The sequence below is a fragment of the Drosophila suzukii genome, chromosome 3, assembly GCF_043229965.1.
Source record: "Drosophila suzukii chromosome 3, CBGP_Dsuzu_IsoJpt1.0, whole genome shotgun sequence".
NCBI lineage: Eukaryota > Metazoa > Arthropoda > Insecta > Diptera > Drosophilidae > Drosophila > Drosophila suzukii.
In genome coordinates, this window is record NC_092082.1 from 3,060,469 (window position 1) to 3,085,080 (window position 24,612).

The following is a 24,612-nucleotide window of genomic DNA, read 5'->3' on the forward strand; positions in this document are numbered from 1 at the left end:
AGAACATGGCGCCCAAACAGGGACGGTTTTGGACATGAAAAAACATGTACAAAAATTTTAAATATCAAAATCATCTAGAATCAGTCACATAATTGTGCTATACGCCAGTGTTCTTCGGCATTATATCATATCACCTTTGATTGCTTCTCCGATTGACCACTTTTGAATGTAATCCCCTCTACTCACGTCTCGATCCCATGCGCTTGTGCTGCTCGGTTCCCAGACTCATGGTGCGCCCCAGCTCGCCGCGGACAGCCTTCAAGGATTTCAAGATCTCATCCGGGTCGCGTCGAGCCACGGACGAACGGCGCCGTCCCACCAAATAAGAGGTGGGCGGCGTGGCCATGGCGTCCTCCTCCAGCCGATTTTTCTCGGCATCCTGGAAGCTTGATCGACGCGAGCCCGGCAATGAGCGCGAGAAGTCCTTGCCCAGCTGGTAGACCTCCACCTCCATGGTTTCCGATTGTGAGGAGCCGCGTCGCGAGCCAGCTATCCAGGCGGTATCCGGATGCAGCAGCGAGGTTCCATCTCCGATGGAGTCTACGTCATCGGAGTTGGAGCGCTGCATGTTGTAGTCGCGACGCAGCAGCCGGGTCACATCGCCACTGGGTGCTCCGGCCCCGGCTGCAATGGAGCCGCGTGGCGAAACACTCGGCGACTTGCTGATGCTAATGCCACGCAGCCCCTTGGTATCCTCCAGGCGGCACCAGATGGCCTGGTCGTCGAGGAAGGCCTGCTGCAGCTCGATGCTGCACTCGCCCAGGAAAATGGACTCGGTGTGGGGCACCAGGTCCCACAGCTGAATGTCTATGTAGCGATCCATCAAGGTGTCGGCCTTCACATGACCGAAGGTCAGTGTGGCGTTCCAAATGGGGTTCTGTGTGGGTCGGCTGACCTCCGTTTGCTGCACGCTGCCATCACCGCTGCAGAAGGGAAATGTATTTCATGTTCTGGTTAACACAATAAAGAGTTATAGCTTAAAGCTACATAAATATAAGAATTTTTCTAAAAAATTGTACAAATGAGTAGGGCTAACATGGCGCCCAAGCAGAGGCTTTAAATAAATAATGCAAACTAGTAGACTATAAAAATGGGAGATATAACATGGGTCTCCAGAATATCAAGACTAATATGGCGCCCAAACAGATTGTTCACTTACCATTTCGGCAGGATGCGGACCTTGGCATACGCCTCGGGCAGATTGCCGTGTCCGTAGGCCTCATCCCGCAATGCCAGGTCGTCGCCGGCCATCAGGGAGACGACCAGCTCGTTGCGCTCCGCATGGTACCACACCTGGATCTGCACCCTCCCGGTGACCATCTTCTCGCGGGCAATTTGCTCCTGCGGCGGGTATCAAAAGGGTGGTTAGTTCTCGGTTCTCAAATATCTCGGTCTGCGATTGCCTGCCGCTATTCAAATCTCAACAATCGCTAGGAGTATATGGTATATGTCTAGATTTATCAGCCTAGTGCCTAAACAAAAGCATTTTGTTCGCCTTTTTGCCTATTTACAGTTGTACGGCTGGCTTGTTTTCTGAAAATTTGCGTGTTTGTTTCGCTTTTTGTGGTGTTCTGGATGTTTGTGTGTGAGTGTACATAACTGAACAACAAATTAAAGCAATCAAAACGTAAATAAAACTAATTAAACGAGTGAGAACGAAGGGGTGGTGGGTTGAGCATGCTAGTTAAATTGCAATGCACCATGCCCCTGGGGGCCAAAAACACAAACATAAATACGAAATACGAAACTGAAAAGCAGGCACACATAAATATAATGCAAATTATGATGTTCGCACACTGGAACTCTGAAACACTGAAACACCGATGTGCATGTGTTCACTATTTACAAAAGGAAGAGCACACATGCACAGATAAACAAAGGGGACCGCAAATGCAATCTGCTCGGGGGCCTCTGTCTAGTGTTTTGTATGCCCCAAAACGGAAGTCATTGCGGCGCAGTTGCGCATGAAGGTCCTGCGATTGTTGCTGAAACTAGTACTATGTGACTGTATGCATATGTATGTGCACCCAGAAAAAAAGAACGAACTATTCTTTACAGGTTCCAAACATATATCATCTTATATGACTTGACCAAAATTAGGTATTATATAAATTCTTTAATATATTGGTATATCTTCTCCCAGTTTTCTTTTAACCTCTTTTACTAGAACATTACTTCTTATTGTTACAAATTAATATATATGAATATTGAATTAAAAATTCGTAGGGGCTTTAAGTCATATACAAAGGCATCCAAAAGTATGCAATCAAAAAAACAATGAACCTGTTAACTTTTGTCTTACACATTTACTGTAGCATGCTTTTAGACACCTATAAATATTATTTCGAAATCCTAGACCTTTTCGATCCACCCTTGATTGTATTGATTACTTTGATAAGAAAAGTCTCTCCCACTTTATTTTACTCCTTCTAAACTGTACATTGTTCCGAAGTGTTGCAAATCATTGTAATTTACCGAATCGGCTCCAGTGAATCCCCCATTGGTTTCGGTTTTTTCCCGTGTGCTAGTAGTTGGTAATATCGTGGCTTCATAACATATTCATGGCGTGTACATGCGCAGCAGCAACAACCACACGTCCGAATTGACTTTCTCCATGGCGGATCTGCAGCGGAAGCCGCCATATTGCAATAACGTGTTGCGAGCGGAAATGGAGCCCAATCACACATACACTCGCATCCCGAAACTGCGAACTGTTGCTTGGTAACTTTTTACGAGCGAAAAGGAAAAATATTACATTATGCCGCACACTTTTCATCTGTGGAAATCGAATTCGTGTTGCGACTGCCTTATATGTAAGTATGGGAAGGTGGGGGAAGTCTGGGGGGATGTTTATTTTTATCTACAGGTAAGCAGGCACATGTACTTGCTGGATTATTGGAGTTTATCAGGCATCAGGCAGGCGCCGCGGCGATAAAAGCCTAAGCACTTGAAAACTTTCTGTCCCGTCGTCGATAATAATAATGACGAAGGCTCCCGCAAAGAGAACCCCGAATTCAGGGCAGGAATTGTTGTTAAAAGTTTTCTAATTTTCGACATTTCGAGCATTTTATGCCTCCCAGCTGTCAATTAAAGGGCCACAGCACCTGTTGCTGACAAGTTGCCGCCAAGACAAAAGTCACCGGGGTTCGGGTTTGATTTCGGGATGGGGATCGGGATCCTTCGGGATGGGCACGCCCCCAATCGTAATGAAAAACTCGCACGCCCACTTGACACCTGCCCGGTGGTTTTTCGGGCCCTTCGATGTGCTCCAAAGTTTTCGGCAAGCCGCAATTCCCCCTTTTTTCCCTGGAAGATAACTCAAAGTGACACAAAAGTTTGCGGCAAAAATTGCGTATGAATAATAAACAAGGACATGCCAGTAAATGGAAAACACATAGACATAGACAGCTAGGTGGGCCACAAAAACAAAGGTATATATACAAAAATTAAACACTTATTACCAGTGCCATATGCTACAGATATAACAGATATTTACAGAGGTGGAAAAAGACAAGGTTTCTTGCTTTCAAATCGAATTGACTATACTTTTAAGAGTCGTATGCATATTGTGGGTTAACTGATTACATTCAACAGATCAATCAATCAATCAATCAGTCGCGTGGAAAGCAGCACAGCTCAAGGGTCAATTACTCTGTCATCAATTTATGATAATGATGACAGTCGTATTACTCTCGCTTTTAATTTTGTACATATATTTAGATTGGTTTCGGTTTTTCGGTTCGATTGTTCTTGTTGTTCGCCTCGCTTTTAGAGGTTTTCGAGTTTTTCGGTTACTGTTTTCTTTTGGTATCTTTCTGTTTATAGCCATAACTCGTGCCAGCTGGGGTTACATTGGTTGTACAGGAAATGAAAATTGAGTTTTGTATACAATCAGCACATGTTGTTATTTATATAGTTTATTCGTAAGTGATTTTAGTTGTTTAGTCTTTTAGGAGAAATGCTAATCGGTTTAAGATTCAAGAGCCACTAAATGCTAGTCAAACTTAGGCGTAGGTTTTATGCAAATTAGGCAAAATGCAAACAAATCAAAGTGATGTACTCAAGGAATCCAAGAGGAAATCAACTCAAATGGAATTGCAAATCAGGCAAACCCAAGAAAAGAAACAAAAAATCCGAAACTGAAAAGTTGTATGGTGTTTTTTTATTGTTTACCCTGGTGACCCTGGACAAAAGTATTCCTGGTACTATACACAAAAAAACCTGGGTTGATCGTCTCTATCTAAACACGAACATCAGGTACATTAGCGCACAATAAGCTTTTGTTTCGACGGATAGCAAATGCAAACTGAAAGGATTCGTTACGGAAAGTGTGTGTATTAATATGTGTGGTACAGGGCTTCGCATCGGAGGACGAGCAAATACAGCACTATATGGTTTATGGTTCACAGATATGTATATATACTTTCTTGCGGGAGAGCGGCATAATTAAAGAGTGGTCGGTCGGGTATTATGCAAAGCCAAACTGAACAGACAGATCCAAACCAAACGAAACGAAGCGGTAGAATCGAGACGAAAGTAAAGGTAAACATTTGCTAAGCGAAAGCCAAACAAAAGCTCATAAATTGACAGAGAGGTGGAAATTGTGGAAATTGTGTACAGGGGACACAGCGTGGCGGCAGCAGGAAACCAGGAGAGAAAAACAGGGCGTATACGTAATAAATAAAATGGAACCAAGGCGAACATAAAAGCAAATTGTAACGCAGCAATACATGGAACAAACGAAATACCAAAAACAATAACAAGAGAAAGCGCACTTTACAATACATATTGACTGAGGAAGGGCTTTACAAAATATCTTATAGAACCTAGCTATGTTACACTGGTAGTTGCTGTTGGTCAGGATTTTGTTATTATAATAGTTTTTTGTTCTCTAAGGATACTGGATACTGAATACTGGGTGCTAAAACTGTACAAAGGCTGAGGTCTGAGTATATATATATATATATTCATTGGGTTGTTGGGTATGCTTAATGTACAGGGTACTTGGGATAGAGTTGCTTTTGTTCATTTACCATTTGAGTGATGGCTTCGGGGGTTGGTTGCTTGATTTTGGGTGGATCGACGGATGGTAGAGTTCTGCGGATTTGGCGGAAATGCGGGTCTGCTGCGAAAGGATATATAAAGCAAGTCCAGGCAAGAGATATTCTCAATTGTTTGCACGCGGTTCGTTTTTGTTTTGCAGTTAAATAGAGAGACTTTATTTTTCACATTTCTTTTTGTTAGCCGTTATTCAGTTAGAATTAGGTTCTTAGCACATTTTGGTACGCTGGTATACGCATTAGTGACTATTAACTGGTTGTATATAGGTATATATATCGTATAGCGTAGAGTTGTAAATGTATACATATGGATTTCCAACTAATATCTCAACCTCGAGCTGCGGTTAGTGCATGTAATCTAAAAAAATGTTCTTAAGTTTTTTCACATTTCCATCTCCCAGGGAGCTCCTTTCAGGGACCTTCACACTTGCCCAAGTGACTTTTGTAAAGGTTTTTTCGCATTATAAATTTAGTACATAATTCAGTTACAGGTATTAGTTACAGTTACAATGTAAGGTTAGAGTTACAGTTACAAGATACGATTACAAGTAGGTAGTCTATACAAAGTGTCTAGTGATCGAAATCAATGTTAAGTTATCACCCATCTGACAGGAGTTACATAGCTACAAAGCATGTGTTGGTAAGGTAAACGAGTAAATTCAGTTAGTGACTGGAAAATGATTCTACACTCATCTCTCTCCTCCGTTTAGCACTTCGTTATTGTGTTTCTTAAATACGAGTACGAGTATGTTATATATGTTCTTTATGTAGGTAGGTGGGCTCCATAGTGTTCGCCTTCGCTTCCGTTTCCGCTTTCGCTTTCACTTTCTATTTCACTTTCACTTTTGGTTTCAATTTCAATTTCGACTTGACATTTACAAACACAGCTCTAACACTGACATATATGTAGAGAGAGTACGGGGTCTACAAATGCGCACAACTCTCGGACTTTAGTCGTGTACCATACATATATAAGGTGTTTCGGGTACTTTGGCTTAAAAACACATTTAAACATTTCAACAACAAACTACTACTTTTTGTCTTTTTACTTATGGTTTGTCCAATTCGGTTGGTTTTTCGATTTTGCTTACGATTACATATATATATATCATAAAGTCAATAACATTTAAAACACACACAAATATTGTTAAACTCTGTTCGCTACAAATTTGCACTAGTAACATTTATAAAGATTTCGGTTTATCTATAAACTATATTATAACTGGCCCAAGCTGAGCCTTTACATTAGTTCTTTTTAGTGATTCTCCGTAGGTCTTGTTCCTTTGTTATTATTGTATCGATTCGTAGAGCCTAGAGATGGGTTCTACACAAGCGGTATTTCTTTTTTTTTGTTTTTGTTTTGGGATAGTAGTTCAAAATTCGTTACTCGATTGGATCTCCAGCCGAGAGCTGAGATATCATAGACACGAATGTTACGTTAAAACTTTTATATCTTAAAACCCTATTGTTGGTGCTTTGTTCTTACTGTGATCCCGGGGCAATTGGATTGCCCGCGAAGAAGAAGGTTTAACCAAGGAAAAACAGACTTTGAAACGAAAAACTTTACGATACGGACTGTATCGGCATCGTCTTCTTTGAGCATCCTCCACTCCTATCAATATATCGCTTAGTGGCTATTTAACCGTCTATATACGTTAGTTGGGCATGTTAGTAATATATTTTTGTAGTTTCTCGAAATCACTAAGTTCTACCAACACCGAAAAATAAATATATGTAAGTACATCTGGTGGTTATATGAAAAGAATAGCAATGAACACATTTAGCCATTTCTCATGGTTAGTAATCATAATCTGTAGTGGAATATCAAATACCAAATATGAAAGTAAAACTGCAAATCCAAATCGAAAACAAATCAAGGGGAAACACATAGAAATCAGGAAATATATATTACTCGGTTAGCTACTGTAAATATCGGGTATGAATGTGTTACCAAAACGAAAAGGTCAAAGGAAATCGTTGAATCAGTGACTAGAAAAGGTGAGTTTTATACGAGTATTTATATATATATATAAATTTATATATAGCAGGAAGCTGCAATCAAGTACGAAGAGTTCAATTCATTTCGTGAGCACTTTGTGAAAGCTGAAATCGTGTGGAAAACTGCTGCCAATGCTTAAGCTGCATTTAATAGCTACTTTATATCGTATGCATATGGTTTTCAGTTTTTAGTTTTTAGTTGGGTTTAGTTTGGCTTGCTGCACATAGCTCGGTGTGTTCTCATTTAGGCGGTAGTATCGTTAAATCTTTAAATCAATATAGTATGTTCACTTCCTCGACTGCTGCCGCAGCTTAGGTTCTCTTACTCAAATGAATAAAACGAAATAGTTTTATACCGGAGTTTTTGGTAATTTCCGTCTAGTTGGCGATGCTGGTGATTTGTCTGTGGTGGTTTCGGGTTCTGTTTTTCGATAATTCGTATGGTCGCGATAAGAAGTAACAAGAAACGAGAGCAACAAATGAAAATTATGTGAATGTCATAGCTGTTTACTTACAGGGTATATTATATTATATTAAATGGTGGGGTATTATTATGTACAGGGCAGTTAACTGGGTTGTATTTCGGAACTTACCCGCTATGAGGCCGAGGCCGACGGGACCGTCTCCGGATCGCCGAGGTCCGCTCTGACCGCCGGCATTGCCGGGCGGCAGGTTCTCGTCGAACAGATCGCACATCCTGAAATCCGTGGCGTGTTCCACCAAAAGCTCCACAATGTCCCCGGTTCGGTCCATGATGGAGCACACCTCCTCGAAACTCCGGTCGATCAGCGACATTCCATTCCACTCTAGTATCTGTGAATGGGGGATAATGAATATAACATAGGATAGTTAGTTTGATTCCTTTCTACCTATGTCTCCCTTTAAAGGAAAAGTATAGGTTCCTACTCAATAAGTTTTAATTAGCACAACTATTCGAAATAACTTTGCATATGATGATTAGTATTTTAAAATCAAATAAAAATAAAATAGTCCAATAAAACCGATAACAGTTTTAATGATTAAAGTATCTTTTAAATATATTGCATACGATTTATTTAAACTCTTGTTATAATTGTGAGCTTAACAGAGGGTTGTCACTTTTAAAGTTAGTTTATAAATCTCTATCTCCTCTATTTCAGGTGATTTTTCTTACTTTTTAAAAGATAATTAAGATCTTTTGTTACAACTGAAATGTTTTTAATTTTTCAAAGAACATTGTTGAAGAACAAATATTATTTCAGCTTGCTTTTCTTACAGTGTAACCCAATGTTCCGTGCCGAATATCATCAATCATGTGCCATTAATTTACGACAGGCAGCTGGCCGAGTGGGCACTGCGGTTGGCCGCACTTCAGCACCCTTTGAGCCATTACCAATCAAGGCTTAGTCTGGCTCAAGGCCGACCCACTCCATTCCACGCCATTCCACGCCCACACTCACCTTGTCGCCCTGCTGCAGGCCGTTCTTCTCGGCCGCTCCTCCTGGAACGGTCCACACAATGTAGGCAAACAGACGGCCATCGGCTCCGGTCTTTCCGCCGACCACTCGCATCCCAAAGCCACGTGCTGCGGGGAGTAGACAATGTCAGATTTAATAAGAGCCAGGCTCACGCACTGGGCGATTAGGCCAAGAGGACTGAATAATCAATATGGAGGCTCTTGAACTGGCCCAAAAATCGGGGAGTGCGACTAGGCACGTACTCGCAGATACAGATACAAATTTCGGGCATGTGGAAACAATTTGCGTTGATTTCATTTGCACTTTGCAGTGGCGAAAAAGTCGCAAACCGAACCGAAAATCCGACCAAGCCCACGTTGCGTATACGCCATGTCGCCCGCCCTGTTTGTGTTTGTCTGCCAAGTTCCCTCCTTCTTTTTTTTGCCAAGTCAGCGAGTTTGGATGAATGTGCGCTTTTGTGGACTTTCCAGTATATTTCTTTCTCCTAAATTTGACATAAATTTATTTCTTCAACATAAACTTGACCCCAAGGACATTTATAACAATTTAAGTGGCCAAAGTTCTTTAAAGCAGTCTGCTTATTTGGCTTAAAAAAACAGTAGCACTTTAGTTTCTAATATGACAGGTTTTTCTGATTTATATCCTAAGTGAAACACAAAAGACTGGAACTGAATTTGGTGACTGGGAGATTTCGTTTGCCGAATCCAAACAATTTAATTAATTAAATTGCAATTTGGGGGGCCTGCAGTTCAGTTTCAAGTACTTATCATTTGGCGCAGAAAACTAATTTCAACAATTTGTGCACCCAAAACTTGGAAAAGCGGATTTCCGCCGCCGGAGGACAGAGGACAGGGCTGCAGACAATGGCCAGGAAAGTTAACCAGCCACCGGAGCAGCGATGACAATGAAATTGTGTCTTCAAGGTGAGATCTCCAGGGAGCTGAAAGAAAGGATAAGGGCAAAAGGACGAGGGAAACCGGAAGGACAGCTTGGCAGGTCCAAGTTTTGCGCAGGAAATGGCGGCAAACTTGGGCAGTATGCAATAAAATGTTGCGCATCCGCCATCGCTGTTGATTCAGGCGCATTGATACCCAATTAGGATAAGGCGACATTTTCCTTTCCACGTCCCCCGTTTGTTGAGTGTGTTTTAATCAAAAGTTTTTCCCGGCCTCCGCCTTAAGATTGCAATAAAAACGATATAAATAAAACGTAAATCCTTCTGCTGACAGCAGGGAAAAGGCCCAGATTATTCGATGACGCCACGCTTTTTGGATAACTCGCGATTTAGGCATCCACAAAAAAGATACCTAAATCAAGGAAATTCGGTAGCGTTTTTTAATGCGGTTAAAGGTCTTTGTTTTTAGGGCAATCGAATGTATTTTCCTTTTTGCTGTTTAATACTCCAATTTCCAAAGGAAATGAAAATGGAAAATAATAAATACAGATATAACACAGGTTTCCAATTCCCAAATGGGGAAATCTATTTATCTTAGTGAATTTTAAATTTAAATAAAAATGGAGAAAACTAAAAACACTAAGAATAAAAATAACATATATTTTTTTAATCTCTCTCTATTTTTCTTGGTATGCCCTCGAAAATGTATAGCGATTTCTTAAGATATTTGTTTCAATTTCTTTCTGAGTGCAGTCATTTGCCTTAAAGCCGGCACTTAACATGGAGCTGAGTGAAATTTTCGATTCGTTTTAGCCATAAAAATCATGGAGGTAAGGTTCTTGTTTTTGGACCTGTCCAAGGTCCTTTTGTCTCATTGTCCCGCTGCCCACTGTCCGCTGGCCTTTTCCGTGCTTATTTGCCATTCCTGGCCGGGCCAGACTTTTATGATACAATTTGTTTGCCGGATGGCCAACGATTTTTTATGTGGCCATCATTGGGATTTAATAAGCCGCCCGGCACAGCCACACAAAGGTGTGTTGTTTATGGCCAGAGGGTTTTGGGGATCGGGGTTTTCCAAGGGTTTATTCCTATTTGGGGTATCCGTTTCTTTTGTTGGCCAGGGGCCGTAAACATGCTGGCAAATTGAATCAACATTTGTATGTAGGTCATTATGTAGGCCCAGAGAACTGAACTTTCACTTTGAAAGTCCGTACCCTTCAGCTAAGCCTAAGCCTGTCAAATGTTCTGAAAAATCAGTTTTCAAAGAATTCTCTCTTAATTGGAAAACTATCCCTAAGCTCTGGGCCTTTAAAAACTCCCTCTGAAGTTTCCTTGGCAAGTTTTTAATTTGTGCCATGTCCTTGCATCCTTTCTGCCAGGCAGACACATGCTCCTCCACATCCTCGTAATGGCATTAAGTGAGCAAACTTTTAGCTGACACACATTGAACAACTTAATCGATGCACACCTGCCTGCATCCCAGGATACCTTCGTCCTTTTCCTTTCCTGGGAAATCGAGTCATGGAGTCATGAGCGTAAGCGATTTAGTGGCTTCTATCAGCTCCTATAAAAATTGTCTCTTAATTAAACTAGCAAAGCGAAAGACATGCAAAGATAGCACTAGTATATCCTGGCTATCAGGTTCTCAGTGGGCTAAACTAATAAACCAGTTAAAGGCGAAGAGCATCCTTTGGTGTGGGAAAAAACATCCGATTAGATGATCTAATGATGATGATATGGAAGTATTATTATTTTAGTATTTTCCAACTAGTTTGCATTTATAACATTATTAATAGAGTTTAAAGTTTGACCTCTTTGATAATGTTATTATTTCATTGACATGATATTATATTATTGCTATAATATCGGGTTTCCCATAGATTTTAAGGCTTAACTTTATTTTTGAAGTTATAGCGTTTTTATAATTGCTTAAATTCCTAAAATTTGCGTTCGTATAGACGTAAACTTAGTTTTTCTTGGTGTACCATGAGGGGAAATGGCTCGATTTGAGTGACTTATGGGGTGGAGAACTATGAAAGGGCAGCCAAGCGAGCCACCTGTAGCTGGGGAAACCAGGCACGCAATGCCAAAACCCGCTGTTCGTGATTCGCCACAATAAATGGATGTGTGTATGTGGCTCATGAGGCTGCATAAAATTTCATTAGGCGTGCCAAGGCGCCATTTGCTGCTACACCTGGTGCCCATTCTCTCCTAACCAAAAATCCCCCACCTTCCCCAACGATTAACAGTTGCTATCGGAACACTTAAAGCGATGCATAATTGAAGAGCCCGCCGAAATGCTGGTTGAATTGAATTACAAGCAGTCGTATCCATTGGATGCCTAATTAGCCATGCGAGTGCAGCGGCTAATTACGCTCACCTGCGTGCAAGAAGTGCACCTGCGAATGTTGAGGCAAAAAGTGTAGCATGTTTCAGGGCGCAGCGTTCAAATTACAAGGCATCAACTCAGTCAATATATCAAGGCGAAATTGCAGCACAGCTGCCACAACCACAAGCCATATCCCTCGTCTATGTGCCGTGGTTAAGGGGACGCAGCAAGGATAAGGCTGGGAATAAGGATAAGGTATACTATACGGCACAACAAATGCCAGGAGCAGCCAAGGAAATGGTTTAGCACATTAAAATTCCACTTGCTTCGCTGCATATCAAACATGCCGGGCTAAGCAGGCACACACATATTCCATATATATATATATAGACAAGGCCCTCGAGAGTGGGTTTAACTCATGACATGGCCTGCATGTATATATGGTATAGCCACCCACATTCCGCTGCAGCTGCTTGTGCGTATTTGTTGGGTATTGACATTTTTTTATGATATGCAAATTGAAATTTTATATTAGCAAGCGCACGTCGCACAGGTGGCTAACCGATGGGAAAAATGCAGGAAAAACTCTGTGTGGCGGCTAGTTATTTTGATTGGTATTATATAGGCGCTCGTTAAGAGCCCTCCATAAGATTGCACTAAATGCCACGTACTCCAAGGGGATTAGGAGTGGTTTCGAGGGCGGTTTTAAGTAGGTTCTTTGGAATGGTATGGTATGGTTTCATTATTGAATTTAACAAAAATTCAGTAATATTTATAGGAGTAGTTCTGCGAATGTTTTTTCATTCAAAGTTAAGCAGTGACTATTTACCAGCTGTGATATCATGTTTCCAGGAATGTTTTATTGAAGAATTTTAAGAATTAATATGTGATTTTTATGTGTACTCTGTTGACAGTTCTGGGAAGTGAAATGAGTTTTTAATAAAACTCATTGAAGAGTAAAAAAGTAATCATTTTCCGGAATTTAAATTACATTTCTCACATATTAAAAAATATTTCCCTTCTTATATCAAGAAATAAAAATGTCGATCAATAGTTCTTGATTTTTACAACACTTTTTCAATTACCAGTAGATATTATCTAGTTTTCTTTCTTTGTTATGCTCTGTTTCTTGACCGTACTTTTTACTTGCGAGAAACTGGCAATCAATTTCCACTTGGAGCTGTGCTATTTTCCAAAGTTTTCAATTTCAACTCGAGTCTGCAGCCCCCAAGCCCCTGGTCTTCTGCCAGTCTTTTGAAATTTGAAATTTGGCTTTGCCCTTGTCGACAGTGCATCTAAGTGTCGAGAAGGAGACTGCCTTTCCACACATTCCCCACCCCTCCCATCGACCAAGGCAAATGGAAACTGGCCAGGATGTTGGCCACTTTTTACTGCATTCGACTGGCATGTGTTCATGAACTGGCCGAAAGAGCTGGCCATGCATGCATGCATATGCCAAACATTCGGGGGCATTATTATTTATGGCCAACAAGGCGTAAAGTTTTCCATTCCCTCTGTTCGATTTCTACTTTTTTTGAGAACGGAGAAATACCCCATTTAAATTTTCCTCTGAATTCTAATGCCCACGCTCACGTTCCTTTTCGTATTGATTTTCATGCTCCAAGTCCGCTGTCGATAATTAAAAATTCATTTGGCCTGCTATCCTGGCCAACTGGCCCCCTGAGGTATGCAACAAAAATGCATATAATTAAAATACATCCACAGGAAGTGGGAAACAAAGCGAGGGAATAAAAACCCTGGCCCACACGCACACATACATACACCGTATACCCCATATACCACCCAAATGACATTGGCCAACAATGCCGAGCAGCTAAATGTTGGGGTGTCCTTGCTGCTGCAACTGGGAACTGGAAACTGGGGAAACTGGGAGCTGGGAGCTGGGAACTCGGTGCCTTTATGTCGATGAAATCCGCTCAGTTGCTTAATCTGCTACCAGTCTGCTTCCGCTTTGGGTTTCATTAAGGCCCACGGGGAACCAAACCACATTATCCTTGCTGTCCCACCCCCACACCCACCAGTAACCGAAGCTCCTGCACTTTGCTGGGGGAATTAAGGTACCGTGCCCACAAATACCCACAACCGACTTCATCGCAGGATGGAGCGCGCTGCTCTGTCGAATTAGCATAACCAAACGTTGTAATGAGTCCTGTTTACTTGCCCATTTCCGGTGCGGTTCCAAGGGCGGGACAACGGAGCAACCGAAGCCGGATGGAGCGGACAAGCAAATCGACCTCAATCTCCTTTACACACGGAAAAAATAGAGTTTTTGAATTGGCACCTTAAGTGCTATAAAAGTTATAAAGATGTTATAGAAATCACTTTTAAAGGTGACTAAAAGTATGCAGTAAGTAATGAATTGTTGAATGTGTACTTATAAAAATAAGTTTTCCTATTTCTTTCTAGATAGTTGATAAGTAATTATAAGAAACAGTGCTTAAAAGTATGCAGTAAATTAATTCGTCTGGACTCAAAACATATTGTTGCATACTTTTACACACCTTTATGATTTCAACAAGAAATAACGTTTTCTTATTTCTTTCTCGAAATAAAATGTGATATAGGAAATGGGTTATTGGTTCTGTATCTGCAGAGTTCGTTTCTCCCAGTGCACTCCCACGCACACTCTTAACCAATCTCGGGCACACATTAATCTAAGCCCCGGGGCTTCAGTGCCTCGTGTCTTAGTCTCTAAGCTCCAAACTCACTGCGGTGCGCCTTGTCCGTGGGATCCCGGCGCAGAATGATGCGCCGCTTAGATGCACAAATCGGACCCGAATCCACGTCGTGTATGACGATCCTTATGGCCTCGCCGTCCATTGATGTTTGCCTCCGCGGAGCCTCCAAATCCTCTAGATTGGGGCCCGTGAACGAGGCCATGGGCGGCGGAATCGAGGATGGCGGCACCGCCGGCAGAGCGCCACGATTCTGCAGCATCGCTATGTCGGGGCTGTAAAGAGGGATAACATTAATAGTACGTTTAAATATTTTGTTATATTTATCTATTATAGAGTAATGAAAAGTAATTTTTGTTAATTTCATAGTCCCTAGAAAATGTTATCCCATTATTTAGTTATTGTGCTTTTGGGACTATCTAAACTTTAATTTCTGTGTGGTTTGGAATGGTTTTATTTAATCTAAATATTTATTCACTATTTTAAAGACCCCTAGAGCATTTCGACCCCTTAAAAAAGTTAACACTTACAGCTGGGAACCGCGTCGCCGCATCCGTCGGTCATCGTCGACGGTCAGGACAGGACTTCCCTTATCCGGCGAGCCCGGCGAGTCGTCGTTCTGGATGTCCTCCGAGGGATGTGGCACCCGGAACGAGGGTCTCCTGGATCCGGGCAGCTGGATGGGCGGCATGATGCCGCCCTCGCACGGCGACCTCTGCAGCTGCGTGGCGGGCGTGGCGCCTCCCTGCGTCAGCCCGGGGGCAAACACATCATAGGCGGACTTCCTGTGGGTCAAAAAGGTGGAGGATTAATCCGATTGCCCCTTTAACCCCCCTTAAAAATCGCCCTTACCTGCGCGGCATAGACGGAATGCCGAGGCCCGCTCCATCGGCCCCCAAGCCCAACGCAGGACCACCGCCGCCCATGCTGCCGCCCACGGGTCCGGTCTTCATGTCGTCATCGTAGCTGTGCTGCCGCGCCACCCGCGATCCCCTTCGCGACTGCATGCGCGACAGGGGCGCACCGAAGGGGGGCTGCCCGTCCTCGCCCCTCGGCGGACTGTTGGAGCGACTGGGCGCCATGCTGCGGCCACCTTTCATTTGCTAAAATGCATTTAAAAAGGGGTTTTAAATGTAAGTGTTTGTTAGAGCTAAGATGTCTTAACAATTTTCAGTTATCTTAAATGGACAAAAAACAGCACGATCATGAAATAATGTATCTTTGATCTTCAATTCACCAGGTTTAATATAGTTTAAAATACATATATGTTGATTTATTATTTGATTAAATTTTAAACAAGCTAAAAATAAAGACCTTAGTATGAAATAATTGAAGGATACATGTTAAGTAAAGTAAATAGTCATAGTAATTCAATAAATCGGTTTTAATTATTGAATTATAATATCATATTTAGGATTGTAAGCTTTAAACCATGATTATCCCGGTGACTTGTGCATAAAAGACTTTAAGCAGAAACTTAACCTTCAGAAATTTCAGTTATGAAAGCTTGTTATAGGAATGATTTGAAACTTCTGAAACATACATCGATAGGTAGTGTGTAAATCTTTTTTATACCAAACATTTTGTTTATAATGAAATATCTTAAATATTTTTGAATTGTGATATAGACCACTTACCCTTTCCAGCTCCTTGAGCGAGGCTGGCGAAACGTCCGAGTGGCGGCGCAGCTCGGGACTTCTCGGCGGGGCGAGGGCGGCTCCGTTGCTGGGCGCCAGCGTTTGCGTGCTGCTGCCCAGCTTGGCGTCCGAGTGGCGCCGCTGCAGTGCCTCCAGCACCGGGACGTCCAGCATGGAGTCCGTCGAGTCCTGTGGAATGCACACCCGCGAGGCCATTTTCCGGCGGCACACGCTGCAGCGCCACATGGTCTGGTAAATCGACGGAAAAAGAGAGGAGAAAATCAATTTCCATTGCTGTGGCAACGCGACAACAAGTAATTAAAAATTTCCAGCTTAGCGTTGGAATTTTTTGTGGCCGCACAACAGCGCCCGCTAATATTTATTAGTGGCCAGCGAAGGCTCAAGAAAACCCATTATGCTGGCCAGCGAAAATAAATATTAATTACTTTCAGAACAAAACTTTTCGCCCCCCCGCAAGGCGTCGAGCACGTTTGCAGAAAAATCCTATTTCCAGGACAGGACCTCCACGCAGGACCTCCGCACCCACAGAGGCGGAAAATGGAGGACACAGGTGCGGCTGCACCTTGCACCCCCTCCACCCCCAAAACCCGCCTCGCTGCATTTTCCACTTCCTTTTTCCGCGGCACGCCCGCACAATGCTCGTTACATTTCCACCTGGCTGCTGATTCATTTTGCCCAGCGGCTTCAATCGTCATGTGTGTCACCCACGTCCTTCTCTTCCTTTCTGCCCATTTCTCCTATTTCCACCCCTTTTTGCCACCCATATTCAATGGCTGCCCTGGCGGAAGCTGCCGCCATTGCAATGGCATTGCATTGTAATTAAGTTGCTGCACGGAGAAAAACCACCAAAAACTGCCTTGAAAGGTAAACAAAATAAGTAATTTCTGATTTATTTGTAATAGCTTGAAAAAATTTGAGTTTCCCAACATTAAATCTTTTAAAAACGCCCAGAAGTATGCTGTGTTATATATAAAAACAGTATTTCTGATGACCAAATGCCGAGGTTGTTTTTATAGCATACTTTCAAGCACCTTTAAAAGTGCTAGCAAAAAAATGTTGTTGGCTTTCATTTTAAATCCTTTTAAAATGGTGCCTGAGAGTATGCTACATTATACTATATAAAAGCGAAATTAATTGAGGAAAAGTTTTTAAAGCATACTTTTACGCAGCTCTAAAAGTAGTATTGATTTGTTTTGATTGAATTTTACTGCCTTTAAAGTTGATGGGTATTTTTTCAGAAATATAAGCAAATGTATAGTTTTTCTACGATTTTTTTTTCTCCGTGTGGCTATGCACATGGCCTGCACTGTACCAGCTGCAACTAGAGCCCGGCTCTGGTTTATTGCCTCGGTGCTCCCCAGTTGCGTGCTCTGTAATTACATGGTGCTGCGGCAGTGCGGCTGCCAGTTCATGATCCCATCGAGAAATCGACTGAAAAGTTATTTCCATGCTGCCACAGCAACGTCAGCGAAGAGCAGCCAAGCACGCTGCATGCTCATGAAAATTTAAGATTTATTTTGCGTTCATCGCGCATGCAAAGGCAGGCGGAAATCGATTTTGAAGTGCGAGCTTAACGCTAAGCAGGAAGTCGAGCACGAAGCTGAAAATAAGCCATACAACATCTCTAAATAATCAGCACTAACGGGTATAGATCTGGAATTCTGGTGCGTCAGTATCTATGGAGATTATAGCAACGATGTCACAAAGTTTTAGAGATTCCTGTATACTCCTATGGTTTTAGTGTACTGAATATTATTTCTGTCATATAAGAGTTTAACTTGATATCTCTGAAAAGATTTCTGTGCCACACTAATTGGACTTTTGCCTGAAATGTATTTTGATTTATCAGGAATTAATGAATGAGTGAAGTAAAGGGAAGAACAAAGAGAAATTTGATTTTGGGATTAAGAACTCATAATTCAATTTGGTTTTCTACATTGAAAACGAAAATAACATCATCACTATCTTCCTAGTGAATTTTGGCTTTGTGGTTTAAACTACCATCTCCATTTCTCCGAAATCAAATTCCCATTTGGCATTGTCCATAACGGAGTTCATGAACAATCGAATGCCTGGTTAGAGCCCAGTGTTGTATGCTCTAAATGATTATTTCAGCTTTCGGCAGCGAAGCCTCCCCATGTCCAGGGATGGGACCACAATTGAGGACCCAGCTCCTACGCCCCATCCTACGCTCCTACTCCTCCACCATTGGCAGACCCATAATTACACTGGGTGGTTATATAACAGGCCGTGGGTTGTGGGCTGTGTGCCTGTTGTGTGCTGTAGTCAACGCCCATGAACATCAATTTCAATTAGCCAAAGTGGCCAGGTTGACAGACAAACGTTAAATTTTATGTTCGGGGCGTTGGCGTGGCTTCTTGACAAATTACCACAAGTTCGGGTGAAGACAATGTTGCACGGTGTGGTTATCAATGATCATTATGCGGCAAGTGTTGATAGGATGGGATAGGCGATGGGGGAGACAGGCCATCGGATGGTCAGGAGTGCAACCGAACTCCCCGAACTGCCGGGGGTTGCCATTTAATCTCGTTAATTCGGCCTTTATCTTGTTAATGCCCCGCGATGAATAGGCCGCAGTTAAGCCCAGTTGGCCATTGTCACCGAACCCCTTTTCGCCACGGCCTGTAATCTAATTTATGTGCACTGACCCATTCCTTTCCCCATTCAGTGACCGCCACCCACGCAGTCATTATCACAGGGGAAAAATGGTAAACTCGCGCTTTGTTTGCGAAATCGAGTTTAAAACTTGGCAAGGCTGCAGAAAAAAGATGCTTTGTTCTTAAATCACAGCCGACAGCATACACATTTTAATCATATATCACAGTTAATTCGATTGTAAATATACCTATCAATGCGAAAAGGCTTTTTAAATGTGCAGTGGAATATGTAAAATTTGTAAACTTTTATTTGTTACCCTTAAAAAAATACTTTTATAATAATAACAGGTACATAAGTACATTAAACTTGGTTTATAGACTACATTTTTTTAAAGAAAATATTTAAGCTACGTTCTTCTATTAACAACTTCATGGGAAAAATGAATATTAATGGACGTTGACTTTACATTGAAATTTGATGTTTTGATTTTGAGAAGTACTTAAGAGTGTTGTGAAATAGGCGATTCATAAACTTTAGTTATATATTTATTGCTTTTGGAAATGTTTCTACTTTAAATCAACGTTAAGGACTGTCTCATAAAACTGCTGTGGTATATAAGTGCTTTAAAAATGTCTGAATGTATAGGGTTTTTAAATGTAATCCTGAAATTTGTTCTGTTATGCTTTAAATAGTAGCATTATCTATCTTTTACAAAAGTTATTTCCATTTCGTAGAGCTATTTCCATGTTTAGAAGTATTTTTCCCCCGTGCCCGACGCCCTCGACTATTTTCTTATTAATGAAGTGCCAGAGTTTATTTCTGCCGCGCGGACCACGCGACCCTGGCGCATTGCCTAGTGGCCCGGAAGGTGCATCCTGCATCCCGCATCCTGGCCAGCCTCTACCTACCACATCCTCTACCCTACTTACCGCATCCTCGTGCTCGTCCAGCTTGCTGTAGCTGGCGCAGTCCTCGCACACTCGCTGCTGGCACTCGAAGCACGTCTTGTGGTAGTCGTCCGGCTTGAAGGACTTGAGGCACACCCTGCAGGCTCCGGCCCTTCGTCCTGGCTCCTGTTTGGCCGCCGCCCCGCCTCCTCCGCCTCCAGCCGTGCTGCCACTATTATTATTGTTGTTATTCAGACTGCTACCGGAGTCCTGCTGCTGCTGCTGCTGCTGGCTTTGATAGCTGGGCGAGCCGTAACTGCCGCTGGTATCCGCATCCGTCGGCACCAACGAGGGGCGTGGCGACATTTTATTAACTTGGGAAAGAGACAACGGGAAAATGCATGGGGTTATATAATCAATTACTGAGGCAACCAGCCAACCCCTTCCCCTTTGTGAAAACTTGTTGATTTTCCGCTGATTGCATGGACTTTGGACTGACCCAAATGCAGTGTATGCTCCATGCTTAATTTGTTGTCAGCGAACATAATTTGTTTGGTGTGCTAATTGCCCAAGCGACAGGCAGCCAAATGCAATAAATAAAATAATAATCGTGTAAAACGGAAATTTCCGACAGCCTTCGCTGCCCATTAAAAGAGATGGCCGAAAGGAAGTAGTGTAAATGGCAGCTAAATTGGATTATTTTCGATTGGTAGATACTGCAAAGTTTGTCTGGTCAACATTATAAATTATAAAAATTATGAAATTATTTAGGAAACTTTAAAGTTTATGTTTAAAAGGTCAAGTTTTTGTTGAGTTTTAATGCCCTTCGCTTGAAAGAAAACCTTATTCCATATCATAACATTTTAAGAAACGAAAATAATAACAGTTTATCAACCTAACACATGACTTCATTTTAATATTTAAACTTAATATGATTAGGCAGGGAAATATTTTGATAAAAAACAGAAGGAAATGTAAATAAAACCCCCTTGAAGGATTGAGTCTGAAGCACTCTACTAAATTACATAAAATCACTTATGCAACATTTGATTTTTCATTCTAAAAGTGTTTTTTCTCTGCTAGCGAAAAACCTGACAAACTGAAGCCTTTTTCCCTCAACTGGCACACATTTATATGATTATACATGCTTTATACGCCGCGTGTGTGTTTTATATATATTGCACCCTTGAGAAAATGGTGAAAAGTTTTATGCGGCCCGGAAAAAGTCGCGGTGCATTAGTCACAGTCAGGAGACAAGGACAAAGACGGGCTTTTGTTGTGCACGTTGCATTGCTCATACGCACAGTTGCACCTTGTGCTTTTTCACCTTTCGGCAACTCACGCTTGACATTTTCAGCCGTAAAAGTGGCAAAGCAAATATAAAACAATGCCAGTAAAAGCCAGCGAGGAAAATCCTTTTCCCTTTTCTTGCTTTTTTTTTGTTTCAAAAAGCGATTTCACCTGCTCAAGGGAACACTCTGGTGGCAGGAAAGATAAAAGAGCTGCACAACTATTAAAGGATTTTGTAAGTTTTTTCTGCTTTTAAATTATGTGTCAGCTCTTCACTGTGGTTGGCCACAAAAATCTGGCGATTTGTCAACTGGCTGAAGAGCCCTTCTGCAGCTACATGCTTTGGGGAATTGTTTAAAAAGGGCGACACGAGTACCAAAATATTTGCCCAAATTATGTGCGCAAATCTGTCTCGCTCTTTTACGACCCGGCTAAATAAACATCGTGAAATAAGATTTCATTTCGTTCTAATAAATCGAATGGCTTGGCCATAAAATCAACAAACCACAGCTTTCGCTTAGCTGGTGGCCAACTAAAATGTGATAAAAATAACACAAGAGTCAACACAACATTCTCATGTGTCCCGCTGCTGAGCTGAACTGCTACTGAATAAATACAGCAGGGCTTGAGATAATAGTGACTTAAGAAGCTTTTCAATATTATATTATGATAAGAGAAAAATTGAACATAAGATTTTTTTAATGTTTTTTTAAAGGAATTAAACATGTTTTATATACAAAAATTGAAAAGAAAAATTTTTTTATGAACAGAAATATATAACATTTCCTATTTTTTATATTTTTCCGTTTAAAGTTTATAACACATTTTTAAATGAAGCTCATTTTTTAAATATTTTCTCTACAGCAACTAAAAATCTTTCTCTTTTCTGTTTATTGGAAAGATAACCCATATGAGGTAATAAAAAAACTTGATTGCTCTAAAGATCTGCTATTATTTTGAGAAGGGCTGTAAGCTGATGCTGAAACAGAAGTCACCGATTTTATTGACTTCTCGCAGCGTTTATGGAGCCCCATAACAATGACAGTGTGAATGCCGATGACTTGGCACTGCAGCAATCCAGTGACCCCTTACATTATTCAATATGCGATGCAAACGAGCGTGAGCAGCAAATATTGCGTATACGCACCGTTAGCCGCCGAATGTTCATTGCTGGAACTTACGTGAGCAAGTAAGCCCGCAAGAAACACACAAGCGTACACACAAAGTTTGCACAAAGTTTAGCAAGCAGCTTTACTGGGGGCACTTGTATGAAAATTCATGCCATAAATTCGCATGCACTTACGGCAAGGATAACCGGCAGGATAACCCCACAAAAACACATATGTGTACACAAATACTTACCTTTGTCTGTGACGGTGAGCAGCGAGGAGGAAATCGTAGCCTTCATCTTGTTCAGGGCCCCCGTTTGGGAGGCCCCGCCCCCCGAGTCCGCTGCATGTTGCTGCCGTTCGCTGGTCTGCTCATCGGTGGCCACCATCTGCGGAAAGTAACAGGGGAAAATCGGAAAGGTGAGAGGTCAGCGGGCAGGGGTGATGCTACACTTTCAGGGGCTAAGTAAATGTGGGTGAGCATTGGCGTATCGAGACCTGAGTTTGATTTGCGCCAGCTGTAAATCTTTATTTGGGTCCTGGCTGGCCACGAACATAAAACGTGAGCCAAAACGACGGGATTATTGGCCGTGGATTACTACGACAAGTTACCCATTTCATCAGCTAAAAGTCTTGTGCAACTGTTGGATTTCGATTTAAGTTAAAAGGTTTTCAGGGTCTTTAGTGAAATCTCCAGGCCTATGATAAAAAAATATTTTTAAAATAAATGTTTTTCTGGATCATCCTGGAAAACCTTGAAAATCGTTCAGTTCCTTTCATAATTTCTTAATAATTTGAAGTTTTGATCCGGATTTTCCGTTCAAATATTGGTCGGAATACGGAGTGTAATACCTTTTTGAACTCGTAAAACAATTTCCAATCGATTGGCGTTCTCACTTTGAAATATTATTTTTGACCCATTTTTGTCAAAATTTGTGATGTCACCCCTTTCAAAAAAATCAAAAAATTGAAAAAATTTTAATTTTCTGAAATCTGTCGGAAATTGATTGGACTAGTTAGCCTAGGTCTCCAGCAGTCCAAAACAGTCCGATTTATAGCTGTGAGTCGCGGTTTGGCCAAATTACCCAAAAAAACCTCCGAAAAATGCGTTTTTTGACCAAACTTTCAATACAATTCTTTTTAATAAATTTAAAATTTTTTTCGAAGTTGTAATTAAATTGAATAGTTAGCACAATTTTTACTACAGTAAAAAAGTTTATAAGTTAAGTAATTATAAAATAATGATAATTTTTGTTGATATTTTCAGTAATGCCTTTTCCTTTTGAGCAGTTTACCCTTTATATATTGTTTGTTTATACGCCCTTTTTTTAAGACCACGATGAAAAATCATTTTCATACCCCTAGCTTAACTAAACTAGACGAATATTACCATTAAATTCCCTGCCAGAGAGCCGGTTACCCTGTGAGCCATGTTATTACCCTGATGCTTCTCAGATTTTCCCTGTTTTTTTGCCCAGTCATCACAGGCACGCAGGTGAAAGTAACGCGGGGCGTTTTATTTGATTTTTCTCGGGATTCTGCTGGAGGCGCCTCAAGCGCAACAAATTGCCAAGAAATCGTAAAGTGTGGCAAGTAATTTTTGATTAAACAACGGAGGACCAAAGGCAAAATCCACCAGAGGCTTTCAAAAATTGCCGTCATTCTTTTTAATGCACACAGACTGTGAGAAGGGGGATTCACCGGGCTTAGCTGGCTGTGTGTGTGCTTCTGTGTTTTTCAGGGAAAAGAATAACAATTGGAGGCGACTAGCCGACCAGCCGAGCCCCGAAAACATAAGTGCTGCCCTGCTCTGTCAGCATTTTATGAAGTGGAAATTTTCTATTTGCCAAAGCGCCAACGCTACCGGAACAAACAGCCCAGCACAGTAGACTACACAGAAAACAATTAAATGTTTAATTGGTCTGGAACTACACTTTAAGTATCCTCTATAAGAAAAAATGCAGATAATTTGTGGATTAAAATATATTATTTTAAAAAAGTTTGAATGATATGAAACATATGTAAATATCATTTCTATATGCTAACACTAATTAAATTTCTTAGAAAGCATTGAAATATAACATTAATTTAATGCTGTTTTTAGTTTCTTATAAAAAATACCATATCTACATTTATTTACATTGATAATAAGATCATTAGGTCTTTGAAATATTTATTATACATGTATCTAACTTGTTAAGGAATATCCAAACTAATGGGTTTCCTTAATACGCAAATGTCTGTTTAATATTTAATCTAACATCTGGAAACATTCTACAATGGATTATAATATTTTTCCCTATGCATAAGGCCCATATAGTGCAGCCATCTCATTCGCACGGCGCAAATTACGCTAAGTGCTTTCGGCTGCAGCGTTTTCGGTTGCCTACCTTCCGGGGGGCGCAGGGCTTTAGGGGGTTAAGACCGGGGGTTTTCGGGTACTAGGTCCCCAGATCCAACTCTGGCAGGAACTAAGCGGCATCTAGTGTCAGATTATGGCCGCTTTGTGCTCAGCTTGGGCTACATTTTTGATGATGTCATTTGATGTCGGCCTGGTAATATTCATGCTGCGGATTTATGGCCCCTCCTGCTACTTTCATTTTCCCTGCCAACT

General features: G+C 41.5%; 1 protein-coding gene across 6 annotated transcripts in view; it reads right to left on the bottom strand.

Moving 5' to 3' along the window:
- Fife (regulating synaptic membrane exocytosis protein fife) overlaps positions 1 to 24,612 on the bottom strand; it is a 67,580-nt gene that overhangs the window by 13,518 nt on the left and 29,450 nt on the right. For all 6 annotated transcript variants that reach the window (XM_036816410.3, XM_036816409.3, XM_036816408.3 and 3 more), the window contains 11 exons: positions 22,252 to 22,387; positions 19,642 to 19,973; positions 16,073 to 16,321; positions 15,288 to 15,538; positions 14,966 to 15,220; positions 14,469 to 14,710; positions 8,498 to 8,622; positions 7,652 to 7,871; positions 7,415 to 7,479; positions 1,160 to 1,341; positions 187 to 923 (listed from right to left, as the gene is read on the bottom strand). In XM_036816410.3, the coding sequence (XP_036672305.2) occupies positions 187 to 923; positions 1,160 to 1,341; positions 7,415 to 7,479; positions 7,652 to 7,871; positions 8,498 to 8,622; positions 14,469 to 14,710; positions 14,966 to 15,220; positions 15,288 to 15,538; positions 16,073 to 16,321; positions 19,642 to 19,973; positions 22,252 to 22,387 (2,794 nt within the window). The remainder of the gene's footprint in view (positions 1 to 186; positions 924 to 1,159; positions 1,342 to 7,414; positions 7,480 to 7,651; positions 7,872 to 8,497; positions 8,623 to 14,468; positions 14,711 to 14,965; positions 15,221 to 15,287; positions 15,539 to 16,072; positions 16,322 to 19,641; positions 19,974 to 22,251; positions 22,388 to 24,612) is intronic.